Source organism: Oratosquilla oratoria, chromosome 15, assembly GCF_046742065.1.
Source record: "Oratosquilla oratoria isolate Oo_2021 chromosome 15, ASM4674206v1, whole genome shotgun sequence".
NCBI classification, from domain to species: Eukaryota; Metazoa; Arthropoda; class Malacostraca; order Stomatopoda; family Squillidae; genus Oratosquilla; species Oratosquilla oratoria.
The window spans coordinates 32032839-32051978 of NC_134791.1; the positions used below are offsets into that span (position 1 = coordinate 32032839).

Consider the following 19140-nt stretch of genomic DNA (forward strand, 5'->3'; position numbering starts at 1 on the left):
ATGGGAAGGGGAGTGCTCGTGGATATCTGGAATGCTTGATTTACAACATGAATAGTGTGTAACTGAAGTAAAATCGAAGAAAATGATGACGGGCCAGAGACCCAATATGGCTGTCCATCGCGTTACAATATAAACATCTACCCAGAGCTATACCAGTGCAAGGGCGAAGAAAAAAAATGCTAACATAGGTTTCAGATCACCGAGAGGCACGAATAGGTTTCTACTTGATAATGGCGATGAGGGTCATTTATCTGGATTTAGTGGGTACGAAAGAAGACTTTAGTAGAGTTATAGATATAGAGGACATGAGAAATGTGAACGAATCATGGAAGCGGGAAAATGTCGATCAATGGAAGACGAATAAAGATCTAAACAAGGAAGCGAGTGACAAAAAAAAAAAAAAGTAAACACGGAAATAAAAGAAGAGTTAAGTGGAAAAAAATGGCCGAGTTAAAATGTGAAAACGAGAGGTTGAAAAATGATGAAAACACAAATAACAAGAACATGAGGAAAGAGGTGCAGTGGCGGCGCCAGGGGGGGGGGCTTTACCCCCCCCCCCAAAAGTGGCCAGCCCCCCCGACTGAAATGAGCAAATTGAAAATTTAAAACACTCATTGAAATAATTTTATTAAGTGGAATTTTTAATTGCCAGGGCTAAAGATTTGTCAGCCATCAGTGCTAGCCCTACCATTAACCCCCTCCCCTTCTGAAATGAGGATCATATTACTATTAGCCCCCCAAAAAATTGCTCAGCCCCCCCTTACCCCAACTAAAAATTCCTGGCGCCGCCGCTGAAGAGGTGGATGATTGGATAAAAGCAATGACCGTGGAAATGGGGAAAAATAAGAGAAAACTATTCGTAACAGCTTAGGAATGACTGGAAAAAAGAAAAAGATAAGGTAATTTTTAAAGAAATAGTTCATCAACAAATGCAGGAGAAGGCCGGAGATGCTGTCATTGAGGTAATTAAGGAAAAAGAAAACCTAGTTAGAGATACAATAGAAAAAAGTGTAGTAATATATGGTCTAAAGGAAAAGTATAACCCAAATTGGCTCCTGAGAGATAAAAAGGACGAAGAATTGGCAAGAAATTTTCTAAAAGTAGTACAATATAAAGAACAGGAAATAGAAAAGGAATTAGAGGAAGTGCACAGAATGAGTAAATATGTAGAAGGAAAGGGGAAAAGTCGACCACTAAAGATCAAATTAAAGTCACAAATGGCATCGGAAGAAATCTTAGCAATAACAGGAAATTTGCAAGAATCGAACACTATAAAAAATGTATGGATAAAAAGAGACATGAATGATGAGGAAAGAAAAAAGACATAAAGAAACGAAGCTTAAGAGAGAGAGAGAACGGAGACTGAGACAACACAGTTCTATTGGAGAGTGTTAGATATGAGACTGAAAAATGGTATATTCAAGAAAAAAAATCAAAGAACGAAATGGAAGGAATAGAAAATTAAAATTAACATACCGGTATACCAACATAGATGGATTATTCTTAGGATTAAACGAACTAAATGATTACCTGTCAGAAGCAAACCAGATGAAATGGGAATTATGGAGACAAAATTAAGGGGTCCACTAGTACCAGTGTTGGTCATGGATTATATAATCACTGGCTTAGAAATAGGGAGGAGAAACAAGGTGGAGGAGTCATGTTCCTGGTTAAGAAAAACTTAAATGTGACGAAAGTTACATATGGAGAGAACAGGGTAGAGATGATCTCAATAAGAGTTGAAGATAGTGACATGAAAAGCAGAAAGTTTGCAGTGATTTATGTGCCCCCAAAAACGAGGTCTTGGAGAGAGATTATTCCAAAATGTTAGAGGATACGAGAACTTCATTAAACGAGATGCTGAAGGATGGAAATAAAGTGGTACTCATGGGAGATTTTAATTGCAAAGAAATATGTTGGGAAGAGATGACAGTGAAAGGTGGAGAGGATCAATGGGGAAATGTATTACTCGACATGACTATAGAACATACAATGACACAATGGGTAAAAGAAAAAATTAGATTTAGAAATAATGAAAAGCCATCGAGACTAGATTGATTACATCAGAACCTGAAAAAGTAGACAAAATTGAATGCAAGACACCAATTGCGAAGAGTGACCATATACTGCTCGAGTTATAATTAAAGGATGAAATGTATATAAAGACAAATGGGAAACAAAGTAAAGGAAGACTGATGTATAGTAAAACGGACTTTGTGAAACTTAGGACATTTTTTTTCCTAAAAATTCTACAGGGAAGAAACACAAATGGATGATTCATATGAAAATCTACAAAGAAAGAGTGGATAAATATGTCTCAAATAAAAAAATAGGAAAAGGTGTATATTAAGTGCTGGTTTAATAGGTGCAGCGAAGCAAAAGACAGAAGAGAAAAGATGGAGAAAAGACAAAAAACATAGAAAGTGGGAAATATATATTAATCCAAAGAATGAATATGTAAAAATATGCAGGGAAGAAAAAAGAAATTATGAAAAAAAAAACATAATATATAAATGTAAGGATCAGCCAAAACTACTCTATAGATATGGAAATGGTAAGCTAAAAAATAAACTGGAAATTGTGAAACTATGCCAAGGGAATATGGAATACACAGAAGATATAGAAATAGCTGAAGCATGAGCAAATACTTCAAGTCACTTTTCACTAGAGAAAAAATGCAACATTGGGATGAAGGAAAAGCAGTGGAATCCCCCCATCAGGGAAATAATAGTAACAAAGAAAGAAATAATGGATCAAATAATGAACCTTGATGTCAGGAAATTGCATGGCCAGGATGGAATAGCAAATTGGATATTGAAAGAATGTAAAGAGGAACTAACAGACAAAATATGTAACATAACAAGTTGCTCACTCAGAGAAGGAAAAATACCAGACTGGAAAAATGATGATATTGTACCAATAAGGAAGACCCAACAAATTACAGACTGGTTTCCCTTACAAGCATGGTAGCTAAGATTTGTGAAAAAGTTATAAAAAGTAGATGGATAAACCATCTGGAGAACAAGATCCTAAATCTGAGACAATTGGGATTTAGACAGAAAAGATCATGTACCACAAGTTTGATATGTTTTTACTCAAGACTACTAGACATAATACAAGAAAAGGACAGATAGGCTGATTGTTAATTCTTAGATCTACAGAAAGCTTTTGATAAAGTCCCTTACAAAAAAACTATTACGAAAACTGGGAACCATAGGAGGGATACAAGGTAAACTATTGAAATGGATGGAAGACTTTTTGTATGGAAGAAAAATGTGGGTAGTGCTCAGAGATAAGAGATCTACTTGGGAAGAGGTAATTAGTGGAGTTCCACAAGGATTGGTATTGACTCCAATAATGTTTGCTGTCTATGTGAATGACATGGACAAATGTGTGGAATGTTACATGAACTTCTTTATAGATGATGCAAAATTGTTAAAGAAAGTGAGTACGGTACTGAAACAGACTGACTCACTACAGAGAGATCTGAACAGGGTTTGGGAATGGAGTCAGAAGTGGGAAGTGAACTTATACATTAAGAAATGTAGCATAATGGAATTTGGAAAAAGCAAAAAAAAAGATATCAGGACAATATAAAATTGGTGAAAAGGAAGTAACGAAAGTGGGATCTGAAAAAGACCTGGGAGTGATCATCACAAAAGATATGTCCCCTGACAAACATATAAACAAAATTGTCAGTGAAACCTATAACTTGCTAAGATCAATAAAAGTGGCTTTTACTTGGATGAAGAAGTGGTAAAGAAAATACTAGTTGCACTGATAAGGCCTAAATTGGAGTACACAGCGACACTATGGTCACCCAGTACTAAAAAGAATATAAGGAAAATTGAGAGAATCCAGAGAGCAACTACGAAGATGGCCCCAACACTATTAAAAATGTCATAAGAAGAAAGATTGTCAATACTAGAACTACTGACTCTGGAACAAAGAAGAAAAAAGGTGACTTGTTGACCATCTACAGAATTATGAGAGGTGTGGAAGTCCTTGATAGAGATGACTTAACTAAATTGGGATAAGATAAAAATATGGAAGGAAACTCAAAAAGGACAGATATAAAAGAGACCTGAAAAACAGCTTTCTCCACGGAGTGGTGGATTTATGGAACAAACTAGATGAAACAATAGTGTGTGCAAAAACAATACAAGAATTTAAGAGGAAATTAGATATGGCAAGGTAAAGAGATGGGACACCATGAGTGTATCTCCCCTTCCTGTAAGATACAACTAGGTAAATACAATGCATACAAGAGGACATGGAAAGAAGCTTAAAAAGGACAGTTATAGAGGGGACCTGAAAAAGAACAGCTTTCTCCACAGTGTGGTAGATGTATGGAAAATATTGGATGAAAAAACAGTGTGTGCAAAAACAATACAAGAATTTAAGAGGAAACTAGATATGGAGAGATACAAAGACAGGACACCACAAGCTTAGCTCCACCTTTCCCGTAAGATACAACTAGGTAAATACAATTAGGTACAACTAGGTAAATACATACACACACACTAATAAGACCAAAACTGGAGTACGCTGCAACACTATGGACACTCAGTACTAAAAAGAATATAAAGAAATTAAAAAGAATACAAAGATCAATGACAAAGATGGCACCAACACTCTCCAAATTGAAATACAAACAGAGATTGTCCAAATTGGAACTACCAACTCTGGAACAAAGAAGAGAAAGAGGAAATCTACTGACTATTTATAGAATCATAAAAGAAATGGAAATCCTAGATAGAGATGATTAAAATGGGACAATGGAAAAACAAAAGGCCATTAAAAGAAACTCAAAAAGGATAATTATAGAAGAGATCTGAAAAAGAATAGCTTCCCACACAGAGTAGTGGATACCTGGAATATATTAGATAAGGCAACAGTGTGTGCAATCACTATTCAAGAATTTAAAAACAAACTTGATGCTGAAAGATACAAGGATGGGTTACCACAAGCATAGCTCCCTCCCCGTATAATACAACTAGGTAAATACACACACACACACACATATATATATATATATATATATATATATATATATATATATATACATATATATATATATATATATATATATATATATATATATTATACATTAATTATAATTATGTCTGTCGGTTGCATACAGATGAAAAGACAAGTTTTAGTATAACATCACCAAAATTTGAAGCTTATCATGTTAACTGGTGGATTTTCTTTTTATATATAATTTACAGGTTATCCCAGATTACAAGGATCAAGAGTATAATGATGATTTTCATCCTGGTATGTTTCATTTCCGCTTTTGGCGATTTGGAGACTGGATAGATGTTGTTGTGGATGACTTACTACCAACCATTGATGGCCAGCTTATTTTTGTTCATTCCAAGACACAAGGAGAGTTCTGGTGTGCTCTCTTAGAGAAAGCATATGCCAAGCTTCATGGGTCATATGAAGCTTTGGAAGTAAGTTCTTGAATTTTTAAATTGTATTATGATTCTCTTGTAGACATTTATTTTCTATGAATATATAAACTTATTCCCATGACATTGAGGGCATATCTAGTAGTAAATACTTCATGATAATATTGTGCATGAATGACAAAATGTATTAAATGACATAATCATGCCCACAGAAGACCCTATATAATTTTCATTGTCTTAACAGGGTGGTAATCTTAGTGATGCTCTTGTGGACCTGACCTCTGGTGTATCTGCTCATTTGGATCTTTCCATTGGTGGCTATGAAGATGATTTTGAAAAGAGAAAACAGCTTTTTAAGATGATGACAAATGAAATGTCAGACCAAGCACTAATGTGTTGTGCAATATCTGTAAGTAACCCACTTTTAAGTGACCCTTATCTTTAAAAAGTTTGTATACCTATTCTGTACATAATATTAGAAATAAAGACTGGGTGAAAGAATTCCTGATGTCCATTTTGTACATGTACTACACTACATAACAGTGTACAGTAATTTGGTAACCTTAAATATATAGATATCATTAAAGTTTGCTCATTATTGTGTGAATCCCCTGCAACCATAAATGCATGTTTTGTAAGCATCTTGCAATATGTGCATGAGATTCAGGTCTGTGGGTATCGAAATACTGTGGATCGTGAATATGTTTACTGTAGTGATTTTTTATGCCAAATTTTATATTTTATTTTTAAAATCCACTTCAGCTACTACTAAACTGTCAAAAAAACAGTTACATATTAAAAGTCACCCATCTAGGGACAGAAAAAAATTATGAATCATGTAATAGGGTTGAATGAGTGAAATATTAGCTAAGTAGGTCATGCATGTTTTTCATAGTGCAAAAAAATATCTTAAACCAACACTCACTAACCATCACTTGTGCAGACATCTGGGCCCAGGACATAAACCCACTTTGGGAGTTGGTGGTGTTTTATGTCCTGGGCCAGTTCCATTAGTGGGTTTATGTCACAGGTGGTGATTGGCAAGTGTTGGATTAGGAGACCTAGGTGTATACAGTATTTGCACAGGCTGTCACTGTGAATGCTGTGGTTAATTTGGAGTGGCAACTGAAGATGCCAGCAAGTGGTGCCATTGTTCTGTGAGAGGCACCTCTTATGTTCAAAGGTTCCAACCTTCCTTGTTTTCATTAGGAATACAGTTCTCTAAACTGACAATGGGTCTCTGGAACAGGAAACAGATTCTCATAACTTTTATAGTCTTGATGTTTATAATTGTTAGAATTCCACCTTTCAAATTTCTTTTCAGGGAATCACTTCTACAGTTGTATTAACACTATACAGTTTGTCTCTAGTTACCACACATATATTTTGTATTTCAATAGAGCCAAATTGTGTAGCATTTTTTTTAACTGCTGCAGTTATTTATAGGAAAGAAAATTGAAAACTAGGATCCTAACACTTTATGGCAAATCTTAAGGCCATAACTTTTTTTGTAAATCAAAGTCCAAGATTGGGATCACAATTTAGAGATCTATGAGTCCAGCTGGTGGCTTCTATCAGCATTCAAAATGCAGTAGGATTCATATAAAGAGAATCCAAACACTATAGATTAATACTTGACCTTGTTCTTTGGAAGTTGGGGTTTATACTTGTAGTATCCAGTTTTTACATTTGTATACTGTATTTACTTATATATGGTTTACAGGACTGAATTGCCCTCAGAGTATTCTTCCTCTTGATTCCCTTACAGTTGTTCAAAATACTAAAATACAACAGAACATACTATTAGGGCATGGAGTGATATGATAGCAGTGTTCAGAACCATGAAAGTTGTGAATGTAATCAACAAAGTAGACTTCTTAGTGTGGGATCAAACCAAAACTTGAGGACATGGGATAAAACTGAGAAAGACAAGGTGTTTGAAGGATATTAATGAATAGTTTTCCACATAGGAGCATCTATGGAATAACATGGGAGAAGAAATAGTACAGTCCAGTACCTTAAGTTAATTTAAAATGGAAGCACATAGATGGAACCCTGCTAGTATAACTCTTATTTTGAACACTTCCTTTAAGTAAATTCATATGTATGACAGAGTTGTTAAATAAAAACAGGAGCTATATAAGAGAAAAGCCATATGCCTAAAAAAAGTTGAAGGATGAATGGTAAAAGAAATGAGCTACTTTATCACATTGTAACAGAATTCACTAAATCAATGAAATAATTCCTTCACAAGGGAATCCAGTAGACATTGTCTAGTCCCTAATTACAAAACATTGAAAAATAATGAAAGAAAAATTGACAGAGTATGTAAAGATGAGAGAAAAATGAGCAGCACAGGTAGGTTTATTTAGTCTTCAAATCCTTTTAAAAGGGATAGATTAAAATGTAAGGATAAAATTTACCCCCATCTTCTCTTATCATATCTCTCCACTGTATTTTCAGTTCCATTTCCTTGCACATTCTCCCCATCATGCCCTCTTTTCCCTTACTTGCCATTCTCCTCTTTCATGTATATGTTGTATCTCTTCCAATTGCCTCTATTATATGCCTACACACCTGCTGCCTCCAAAATCATATGCATTCTCTTGACACAATCTCCCACTCTTCTTCCATCATTATTTCAGTCTTCATCTCCTCTCATCCATATTTTTCTTATATATTCTTTTACTCGGTCATCCACCACTCTCATCATACTACTTCATCAGTCTTGTTCATCATTTCCACCACATACACCTTCTCACCACATCTTCCCCATATTTTCTTGCTTCACATTTTGTCTACTCTGAATACCTTATACACCTTTTAAACAGTATATTTCTACTTTTTCTCTGTTTCTTCCTTCCATAGGATTGATCCCACTGTCCATAGCTCACTTCCATACAGTAACAGTGGTTCAATGACAGGTACCTACCTATTTTCAAAACCTGTCAACCTTCTCACATTTATCTGGAGGTGTATCCCTGAAGGGTTAATACTCATTCTCTATGTATTTCTTTAACTTTTTCACACAAGGATAGCTCACAACTGTTAACTGCTTTCCTTTATCTACAATTTTTAGCCAGTAACAAAGGAACAGTCCCACACTAATACAATACAGACAACAGTCCAAAGTTTTTGCAACAATTGAACAGGGCCTCACTGTAGTCTCAGCTATGCCCACTTCTGTCTCATTTGATATTGTCATGGGACTAGTGACAGGTACCCTCAAATAGTGATTCTATAAATTGAATATCAGAGAGAATCATCTCCCTATTGCTAGATTTAAAAAAACTATCAACAACACCCTCACCTCCATCTAGAGGTACAGCTCTGAGGCCTTGACACTTGGTCTCTGGACCAGGCCCAAGATGTCTTTCAGACAACTGACTGACTCCATCTTTGCACATGCCACATAATAGTCACACATTGACACAATATAGACAACAGTCCAACATTTTTTCCCCTGAGAGATCTATGGAGAGCCCTTCATTTGATTCCTTTTCTTCATTCTTAATTTACTACCAGTTTATCATTATATAATTCTTCATTTTCATTCCAACCAGTGTCAGCTGCTGAAGGGCTGCAGGTTTCAAGTTGTTGAGGCTCAAGATGGCTGAATATTCACATGTATTTTTTTCTCCTCCACCAAATTTCTCATCTTTTTATGAAGGCATTTGTTGCTCTTACCATTTATTTTGCTTCACATTTCATTTTTGCACTCAAAAATATATTTGTGAAATTATCATTCTTCTTTAATGGTGTCTTCTTCCTCCTCTTTTATTTTCTTCCTTGCCTCTTTGTGATTCCAACTTTGTACTTTTTGCCCCATGTCTCTCTTTTCCAGTGTTTTCTCCTTTATCTTAGGTTTTATATTGTTCTTTATCCAATTGGTCCCCTTTATAAATTTCATGGTTTAGTACTCTTGTCACCCTCAACAACTCATTATTACCCAGCAGTCTCTCATTCTTTTTACCATTTTCTACCAAATTCAAAATGTTGATTTCTTTTCACTGTACATTTAAACTCTGTGCCAGTAGTATAGTATAAGTATGTGTACCATGATTAATTAGAATGATCCCAATAAGTATGTAGTATAAAGTCCTTCCAGTACAGGTTTGTCCAACATAGTGTTTTTGTGAAACTTATCCCTTAGGTTGGAGGAGGAAGCAGTGTTTTGTGCAGATGAAACTTTTTTACTTATAGGCAGTAACTTTGATTTTATCATGGAAAACTGTTTTATAAGTGTTTGTGTACCATGGTAGATTTTTGCATTTAGCTCCCACATAAAACCCAGTTGAATGATTGTTATGAATATTTCATTCATATGATGTGTTTAGATCCTTGTGTCAAAGACTTCAATTTTACTATATTCTTATATAGCATATAGAAAGCCTTTATATAACATGCATTTTAATTTCAATGGTACTAGCATTATGTGGATTTACATTAATCTTAATCAGTTCATTGTGAATTTAAGATGCTTTTTTATTCATCCAGTTAGTATTATCTAGTCACCATAGGTATATCATATTTTATACCCAGAGGTCCATAACATACCTTTTAATATCATCCTTAAAAATGTGATTTGTTTACATGCTCAAATTATTTGCTTAAGTTATTTCATTCTGTTATTTTGTTTCATTCTCTTTTTTCCTACAACCTTTTGTACCCCACAATTGCATTGCTTGTGTTCATGGGAATCAGTTGTTAATATTCTTTGGAAAAGAATAGTTTTCTTTGCTTTGGTGTGATTGTATTCATAGACTTCTTTTGCTGTTGTAGTAGTACAGGTGATAGTATCCTTGGACTTGATCACATTTTTTTTCAGATTAATTTTCATTTATTTTTGAAGTTTGCAGATGAATGAGTTGATTTTTTTTTTACATATTTTAAAATCCCTAACTTTGCAAGATTTTAGTTACATTTACCATATCATTTGATGTTCATGTATATTGATGACATGGATGTGTGAAAGTAAGAATTATTTCAGTAAGATTAAGAAGCTTCAATAAATGAGCATCTGTAGCTTTCATTAATTCGTGATTGTAATATATTTACTTTGTCACTTCCATTTCCCTTTTCTGTTTGTGCTGCTGTCCTAGACTGGAGAAGTCTTTGCCCGGGTAAGCATATAAGGAGTGAGTGCCTGTTGAAAGAGTGGTTTGTTTGACAGAATGACTATAATGACCCAAAAATGTTAGTGTGGTTTTGCTGTGCAGGAGGATGGGTGGGATTCACTTAGCTTCTTATGAGGAAGTGATTTTCATAGAGCACTTTGCATGAGACTTGCACTTTGTTTTCAAGACTTCACAATTTTCAATTGCATCAAAAGGAAATTGGATAGGAATTTGCACTACTGATGTGTATAGGGAGAAAATATAATTCTCATAGATCTTCCATAAAATTTCAGAGACTGTACACTATCCAAGTCCTTTGATGTTTGGCAATAAGTGAAATTGAAGCACAACACAGCACACAGCACACACTAGTATATCTAATTAGGTTGGATTGAATTTCCTTCATCACACTGAGAAATACTTTTTAAGCTATCAATTTGCACTTAATAAAATTTAGTATACAATCATGTAGATAACATAGTAGACATAGAGTGTTGATGAGTTTATACAGTTTCAGTTTTCAAGCTATAACTGGTAAGGTGTCTACATTGAAAGAAAAAATGTATTGATCAAAATGGCATGTTTTAATGGATGCTGGTGCCATAGGCTTTTTCAGTGTTTGACCTATATTGTGTTAGAATCGGAATGAACTTATGTGTGTAAACTGTTGTGATACTATTCAGTAGCTGAGTTACATTTCTTTTGCTGATGAGGTATTAAGTCTTCTGCTGTTTATCACTTCTCTCATTGATCGCTGTTTGCCTTTTTTCAACCATTTATAGTGATTTTTTTTATTCCAGCTTTGCATGATGTGATGATCTGCACTTGTTATGGATTTTTTTAGCACTAACCTTACTATGAAATTGATTGCAATTGAATACTTGAGGTTCACTGAATGGGAACCTGTAGGCACACATTAGCTAATAACAGTCCTTGGTACCTCCCTTATATCTCTCTGGGAAGGAACTTAGGATTGACATCTGCATTGTAATAGCATATTTACCAACTTGTATATATCTAATTGTAGTATACAGGAAAAAAGCCATGCTCATTGGGTCCCATTCATTATTCTCCAGCTATTATATCTAGTTTTACATTCACATATGGTCCAACTTGGGCTGTAACACCTAGTTTATTCCAGGTATTTATATATTTAGACAGGAATTTATTTCTTTACATCCTTCAGACATATGGTCTTTTTCAATTTGTCCAAATATCTTTGTGATGCCCTCCCATCCCAGATCCAGTTAAGTCACCTTTTTCATTATATTCTTTTAATGGTGGCAGGTCTAGTGCTTGTAGTCTGTCCTGTAAAAGTGAGAACCATTTTGGTTGCTGCTTTTTGCATTTTTTATTTTGCTTATATACTTCACTTTGTGTAGGCCACTGCAACATATTCCAAGCTAGGGGTGATTAGGTTCTGTATGATTTTTTCATCATCTCCTCATCCATGTAATGAAAAGCCACTTTTGTGTTCATTAGTAAGTTATCCCTTATGAACACTCCCAGATCTTTCTCCCCTTTTGCCTTCATAACTGTTTCTCTTCTCAGATGACATAATGATAACCTATGAGAGCAAATACAGAATATTTAATGAGAACACTCAAGCTTACTTAGATAAACTAAGACAGTGGCAAAGATAAACAAAAGGAAGACATCCCCTAAGAATCGTCAGTGACATTGCTCACCTCAGACAACCATGAATCAAGGAAATATCCAACATAGGAATTGAATGGTAAATTTTTCCTTCTGAACATGAGGCTTAAATTCCTGGACATTACCTATGATATGTCCTTCAACCCACACACCAAAGACCTAACAGTGAAAATCAACAAGAAAATCAACATACTTAGATCAGTAAACACATTTAGGTCAGCAGAAGGAAACTAATCAGTCTACAAAAAGTTCATAAGAGCCACATCCAACCATGCCATTCCAGTATGGTTCTTTGCAATCAAGAGGACATATATAGAAACTCAACAGACTACACAAAGCATTAAGAATAATAACAGGATGCACTAAAATCACACCAACAGAACATCTACACATGAAAACCAAGATCCTCTCCATAGAACAGCTTATGAAAAAGATAGGCACATATTCTGTGCAAAGCCCTCATTTCTACCCAGTCACCCTATTATAATTATCTATCAATCAATCTGTTGCCATAGATCTCTTTTGCAGGAGACCCACAGCTCCCTGGTAACTTGCAACAACTACCAGTTAGGCCTATAAGTCACTCAAGGAAGAAATTTGTGTTGCCTGGTGGCTGTTTAAGATTAGGGGTGTCTTCTGTGTGATAGGTATCTGGGTCAGTTTGTTTCTTGGGCCAGGTCTAATCTGTAGTGGTACTATTTTAGTGTTAAATGTAGTCATGCTAATGTGGTTCTTGTTTCCCTGTGGAAGTATTTTTTCTGGGACTAACATCTGGAGGGGTTTGATGGAGGAGGGGATTTGGTGGTCAATCTTGAAGTGCACTTGTTTTGTGATGTGAGTGTGAATGTTATTTGTATGGATGTACTGTGTGATGCAGGTGACAGGTTGTTGGAAATGCCTGAGTAATGTGCTCCTGGTGTAGTTTGTTGTAGTATTCAGTTGATTGTGCTTGTGTGATGCAGTAAAATGGGTGAAAAGGGTTGAGGGCTCATGCATAGGACAGTGATCTGATAGAGGTAACATAATGCTTGTTTTTGTGGTAAAAATTATTTCTTCTAAATCATATACATATGTAAACATAAGTAAAGAAATAAGCTTTTCTCTGCTGACAAGCTCTGTCCAGAACCATTGACACTTACCAGTTGACCAACAAGTAACATATTTGGAACGACAACTTGAAATGACTGGCAAGCAGCATATATAATTTTCACCACAAAAACAAAAGATATTTGTTATCCATTGAAAACAGTAATTGAAGGGCTGACTCAGTAAGAGAGAGATTATATTATTATTTCTTAATATAGTTGAGATGCCTCGCATTTCAAAGTGTCTCTTGTGGTCATATCTTCTCTATTGAAGCATGGATAACTTCAGTAACTCCATCATGGGAAAAAATGTAGATATCAACCAAAGGATGAGAAGAGTTTTTGTGCGTAAGAAGAATTACCAATGTTACATACAGCAATATTCAAACAACTTTGATTATTGCCACAATATAAAAAAAAAAAAATTCTATTTCAAGATAATTTTGTACTATTAAATAATTTATCTCTTATTACTGAATAAATTGTGTGTATATATGTATACATATATATATATATATATATATATATATACATATATATATACATATATATACATATACATATATATATATATATATATATATATATATATATATATATATAATGTATAATTTATATATATATACATATTTTAGACATGTCGTGAATATGAATACTCTTAACATATATCTTCAGTTTCTTTTCCTCGGATCTCATCTGAGGTGTATACTACAACAGTATTGGTTTGGGCATCCCTAGGCTTGGATTGCAACCCAAATCATCCAGTATTGGATGAAATCCATTCATAGGCTCGGAATCCAACCCATCCGTTGACCAGTGTAACCATACCTTTAGTTGGAACAATCTTACATACACACATATACCAAAGGCTTTTTCCCCCTTACATGGGGGGTAGCCAAAAAGAAAACGGTATAAAAACCACTCCTGCCCAATCCATTCCCTACATATTCCACTCCCCTCCACCCTCCTCCCTCCCTCTTATCTTGGTACCTCCTGGTTGACCGGTCATCCCTGCATCCTGTCCACTGCCCTGGGTCAGAAGCAGTGTTGCAAGACACAGCACATCCACAGCAAGGCCGCTTCATAAATTTGGCGACCCCCCCCCCTCTCTGTCCCCTCATGCAGAAAAGGAGAAGACGGGGAGAAATCCCTTTGGGCTGCATCAATTTTTTTTTCATACATACTTCCTCACCCCCCATCCCCTACCCACTCCCCCTCATGCATCACAGCATCATCCATACACAACCCTTCTCCATTCACCCCTATCTTCTGTCCTCTTCCGTCGTTCCTCAACAGACATTCCTCTCTTTTGTAATGCCCCTTTCACCCCATCCATCTATCTCATCCTAGGACGCCCCCTCATATTCACTCCTTCCACCTCTGCCTTCCACACCTCTTTTACAAATCTTTCTTCACTCATTCTTTCCATGTGTCCAAACCATCCTAATACTCTTTCATCAACCCTATCTCCCAGCTCCCTTTCCAACCCTGTTCTCCTCCTCACATCCTCATTTCTCCCTCTAGACTAGTAACCCCTATCATACTTCTCAGACATTTCATTTCAAACACATTCAAACTCCTCTCTTCCTCTCTTATGTTCCATGTTTCTGCCCCGTACAGTGCTGTCGGCATAATCACTCCTTCATATAACCTCCTCTTAGCATCCATTCCCAAATGTCTATTTCTCATTACACTTTTTAATCCACCAAGGCATTTACTTGCTTCTCTCAATCTACATTCTACCTCCACCCCCATTCCTCCCTTTCCTGTCACATTTGCACCCAAGTATCTAAAACTATCCACTTCCTCCAGTCTCTCACCCTTAATGCTCACTTCCAGCCTGTTGTCACTCTCTCCCCTTGTACATCTCATCACCTTACTTTTACCCACATTTATCTTCAGCTTCCTTCTTTCACACACCTTCTCAAACTCTGTCACTAACTTTCTCAATCCCTCCTCTGATCTTGCTACAAGCGCAGTGTTGTCAGCAAACAACAACTGGCTTATTTCCCACTTTTCTCCATTTTCTTTAACGGTCTCCAACCCCTGGCCCACTACCCTTGCTTTCACCTCTCGCACCACCCCATCCAATTATAGATTGAATGGCCAGGGCAACATAACATATCCCTGACTAAGTCCCACCTTTACCTCAAACCATTCACTCTCTCCATTTCTAATCCTAACACAAGCTCTACTACTCTCGTAAAAACTGTTGACTGCTCTTAATGGCTTTCCTCCTGTCCCATATATCTGCAGTACCCCCACACTGCCTTCCTGTCTACCCTGTCATAAGCCTTTTCCAGATCCATAAAAGCCCAAAAAACATCCTTACCTTTCCCTATAGCTTTCTCACATATCTGTCTTACCACAAAAATCTGATCTACACAACCCCTACATGTCCTAAAACCACACTGTTCCTCACCAATTTACTTTTTCTTTAAGAAGAATTTAAAAAGCATGTGCTTCCAGTACCATCACATACATTGATTGAATTGATTAAATTATGTGTTAAAGATTGTAAATTTCAATTTAAAGGTAATTTTTCTCCCAAATGTTTGGTATGAGTATGGAAAACCTTCTCTCCCCAGTATTAAGTATATATGATTTTTTTTAGACTAATATTTTGAGCAAAATCATTCTTGTCAACATCCCTTGGCTGAGATACATAGATGATATCTTATGTTTGTGGCCTATAGATAAAAATATACATGAATTTTTAAATTGATCACACTTGTTGAGTCCATTAAGTTCACATCGGAAAGAGAGAAAGCTGGCTCTTTCCCCTTTTTTGGATTGCATTATTCTCTGCCACAATAATAGACTCAAATTCAAAGTATATTGCTAGCTAACCAATGTATGTTCTTATATTCATTATTATTATTCCCAGTCTTCTCAGCTATGTTTCTTAGAGCCTTATATATCTTCAGTGAAGAATACATTAATGAAGAAATCAGAAATGTTTTTAACATTGGGTATAATTCAAAATACCCTAAACAATTCCTGGATATTGCCTACACTTTTGTAAGTAAAGCATTTAATAATCCTCAGCCAAAACTACGGTAAGTTACAGTAAGTACAGTATAATCTATTAATTTTACCATTTCAAGAAAATTTGTTAAACATATCAGATTGATCAGAAAGTTTTAATGTAAATGTAGTTTTCAAGAATACTAGTACAGTCAAACACTTGCTTATTGATAATAGTATTAAGTGTCAAAAAGGATGCATTTGTAAAATTCCTTGCAAAATGTGGAATAAATTCTATATAGGTCAAACTGTCAAACCCTTAAACATAAGAATTGAACAGCACAAGAAAAATGTAAGCAATGGAAACAATTCCAGGGGTATATTCAAACATATTAAAATATATAATCATCCTGTTGATTGGAGGATAGATGGAGAAAGAGGAAAAGAACAGAAGGTAGGGAGATGCTTAGAGTAAACTGCTTAAATGAGAAAGAAAAGGAGGAGTACAAGGAGAAGCTAAAGGAGGAATGGGAGGGAGTGAAGAATAGAGTAGAACTAGGAGTGGAAGAGGAATGGAGATGGTTCAAGAAGGGAGTCACAAGGTGTGCAAAGTTGGTGTGTGGAACAAGGAGGATGGGAGGAAATAGAAGGAAGGGTAGGGAGTGGTGGGATAATGAAGCAAAGAAGGTTGTAGAAGAAAAGATCCAAGCATTCATAGATTGGTTACAAAATAGGATGAGAGAACTATATGAGAGATTCAAACAAAAGAGAAGGAAGTAAAGCATAAGATAAAAGAAGCAAAGAGGCAAACTGATCCCTTTGAAACTACTACACTCAAACTTGTCCTCTTTTCCCTTGTAAAATGGAACTATAAAGGCACTCCTCCAGCCCTCTGGCAATCTGCCCTCTTTTAGACAAACATTAAACAACCTCACCAGCCAGTTCACCATCACTGTACCTCCCTTTTTTAGACACTGCATGACATCCATCCAACCCAGGTTCCCTACCTGTTCTCATCACTTTAATAACTGCTTTCACCTTATCCTTACTTATTTCTTCTCTATTTTCCTCATTCGTCACTGTCATTTTCTCAATGCTTCCCACTGCAAGTACCTTTGCTTCCCTATCCTCCTTGACATTTAGCAACTCCCTAAAATACTCTGCCCATCTTCCTCTTACTGCCATCTCTTCCATTATTATCTCTGCATCTGCACCTTTAATCTTTTCTTCTCTACTTGATTCGCCTCCCCTTCCTCTCTTAATTTCCATTCAAAACATCTTTTTATTACTTTCAAAAGTTTCTGTCATACTCTTACTCCATTTCACATCTGTTCTCTGTTTTGCCTCCTTTATCTTATGCTTTACTTCTCTTTTCTTTTCTTTGTACCTCTCATATGGTTCTCTTGTCCTATTTTGCAACCAATCTGTAAATGCACATTTCTTCTCTTCTACAACCTTCTTGTTTCCTCATCCCACCACTCACTATCCTTCCTTCCATTTCCTCCCATCCTCCTTTTTCCACACACCATCTTTGCACATCTTGTGACTCCCTCCTTGAACCATCCCCATTCCTCCTCCACTCCTAGTTCTACTCTATCCTTCACTCCCACTCTTTTCTATATATATATTGATGATGAAGATGATGATATGGTTTAACGTCACACACTCCCCCCTATTGGGAGGCTAGGATGGTGCCCCTCACAGAGGGCTTTTGTAGCATGGAAGTTAATTAACCATGCCCTTGGTTTAACTTCACCGGTGGCAGGATTCGAACTGCCCTCCCTTACAAGGGAGGTAGCCAAGTCAAAAGGCAAGTACCCATTTCACTCCCATCCACCACCCTTTCTTCCCTCTCATCCTAGCTCCTTATAGATGACAGGTTATCCCTGCATTTCACCCACTGCCCTTGGTCAAAAGCAGTGCAGCAAAGCACAACACATCCACAGCAAGGTTCCTTCACTTAATTGACAATCTCTATCCCTTCATGCAGATATAATAAGAACACTTAAGCTTATTTAGAAAAACTAAAACAGTGGCTAAGACAAACAAAAGGAAGGCCTCCCCTGAGAATTATCTGTGACATTGCTTACCCCAGACAACCATGAATCAAGGAAACATCCAACATAGGAATTGAATGGCCATATCATGATGTGTGTGTGTATATATATATATATATATATATATATATATATATATATATATATATATATATATATATATATATATATATATATATATATATATATATATATATATATATATATATGTATATATGTATATATATAGATATATACTTATATATATATATATATATGTATATATGTATATATATATTTTAGATATATACTTATATATATATATATATATATATATATGTATATATGTATATATATATTTTAGATATATACTTATATATATATATATATATATATATATATATATATATATATATATATATATATATATATGTATATATATTTTACATATATACTTATATATATATATATATATATGTATATATATATTTTAGATATATACTTATATATATATATATATATGTATATATGTATATATATATTTTATATATATATGTATATATATATATTAGATTGAAAAATGCATGTACTTTTTTCTTCTTTAAACCTTTCCAGTAGCATAACCATAATAGAATTTAAGGCATGCACTATGATGTTAATTTTCACTTGGACTGATAAAGCCATTGGAATACCTCAATCTATGATCTAATTATTATATTTAACCCTTAAATGGTGTGTGTTTAGGGGGATGCCCCTCAACTGACCAGTCACCTGGTGGCAGACAGGAAAATGCAAAAGAATGATCTTCACCATGTACAGGTTAATCAAGATATACTATAACCCTGGCAGGAGCTTTCCCTCA

At 35.4% G+C, this 19140-nt stretch overlaps 1 protein-coding gene across 4 annotated transcripts in view; it reads left to right on the forward strand.

The window, feature by feature from the left end:
• Nucleotides 1-19140, forward strand: part of LOC143033390 (calpain-5-like) — a 138493-nt gene that overhangs the window by 58527 nt on the left and 60826 nt on the right. For all 4 annotated transcript variants that reach the window (XM_076198741.1, XM_076198743.1, XM_076198742.1 and 1 more), the window contains exons 5-6: nt 5232-5459; nt 5662-5826. In XM_076198741.1, coding sequence (XP_076054856.1) covers nt 5232-5459; nt 5662-5826 — 393 coding nt within the window. The remainder of the gene's footprint in view (nt 1-5231; nt 5460-5661; nt 5827-19140) is intronic.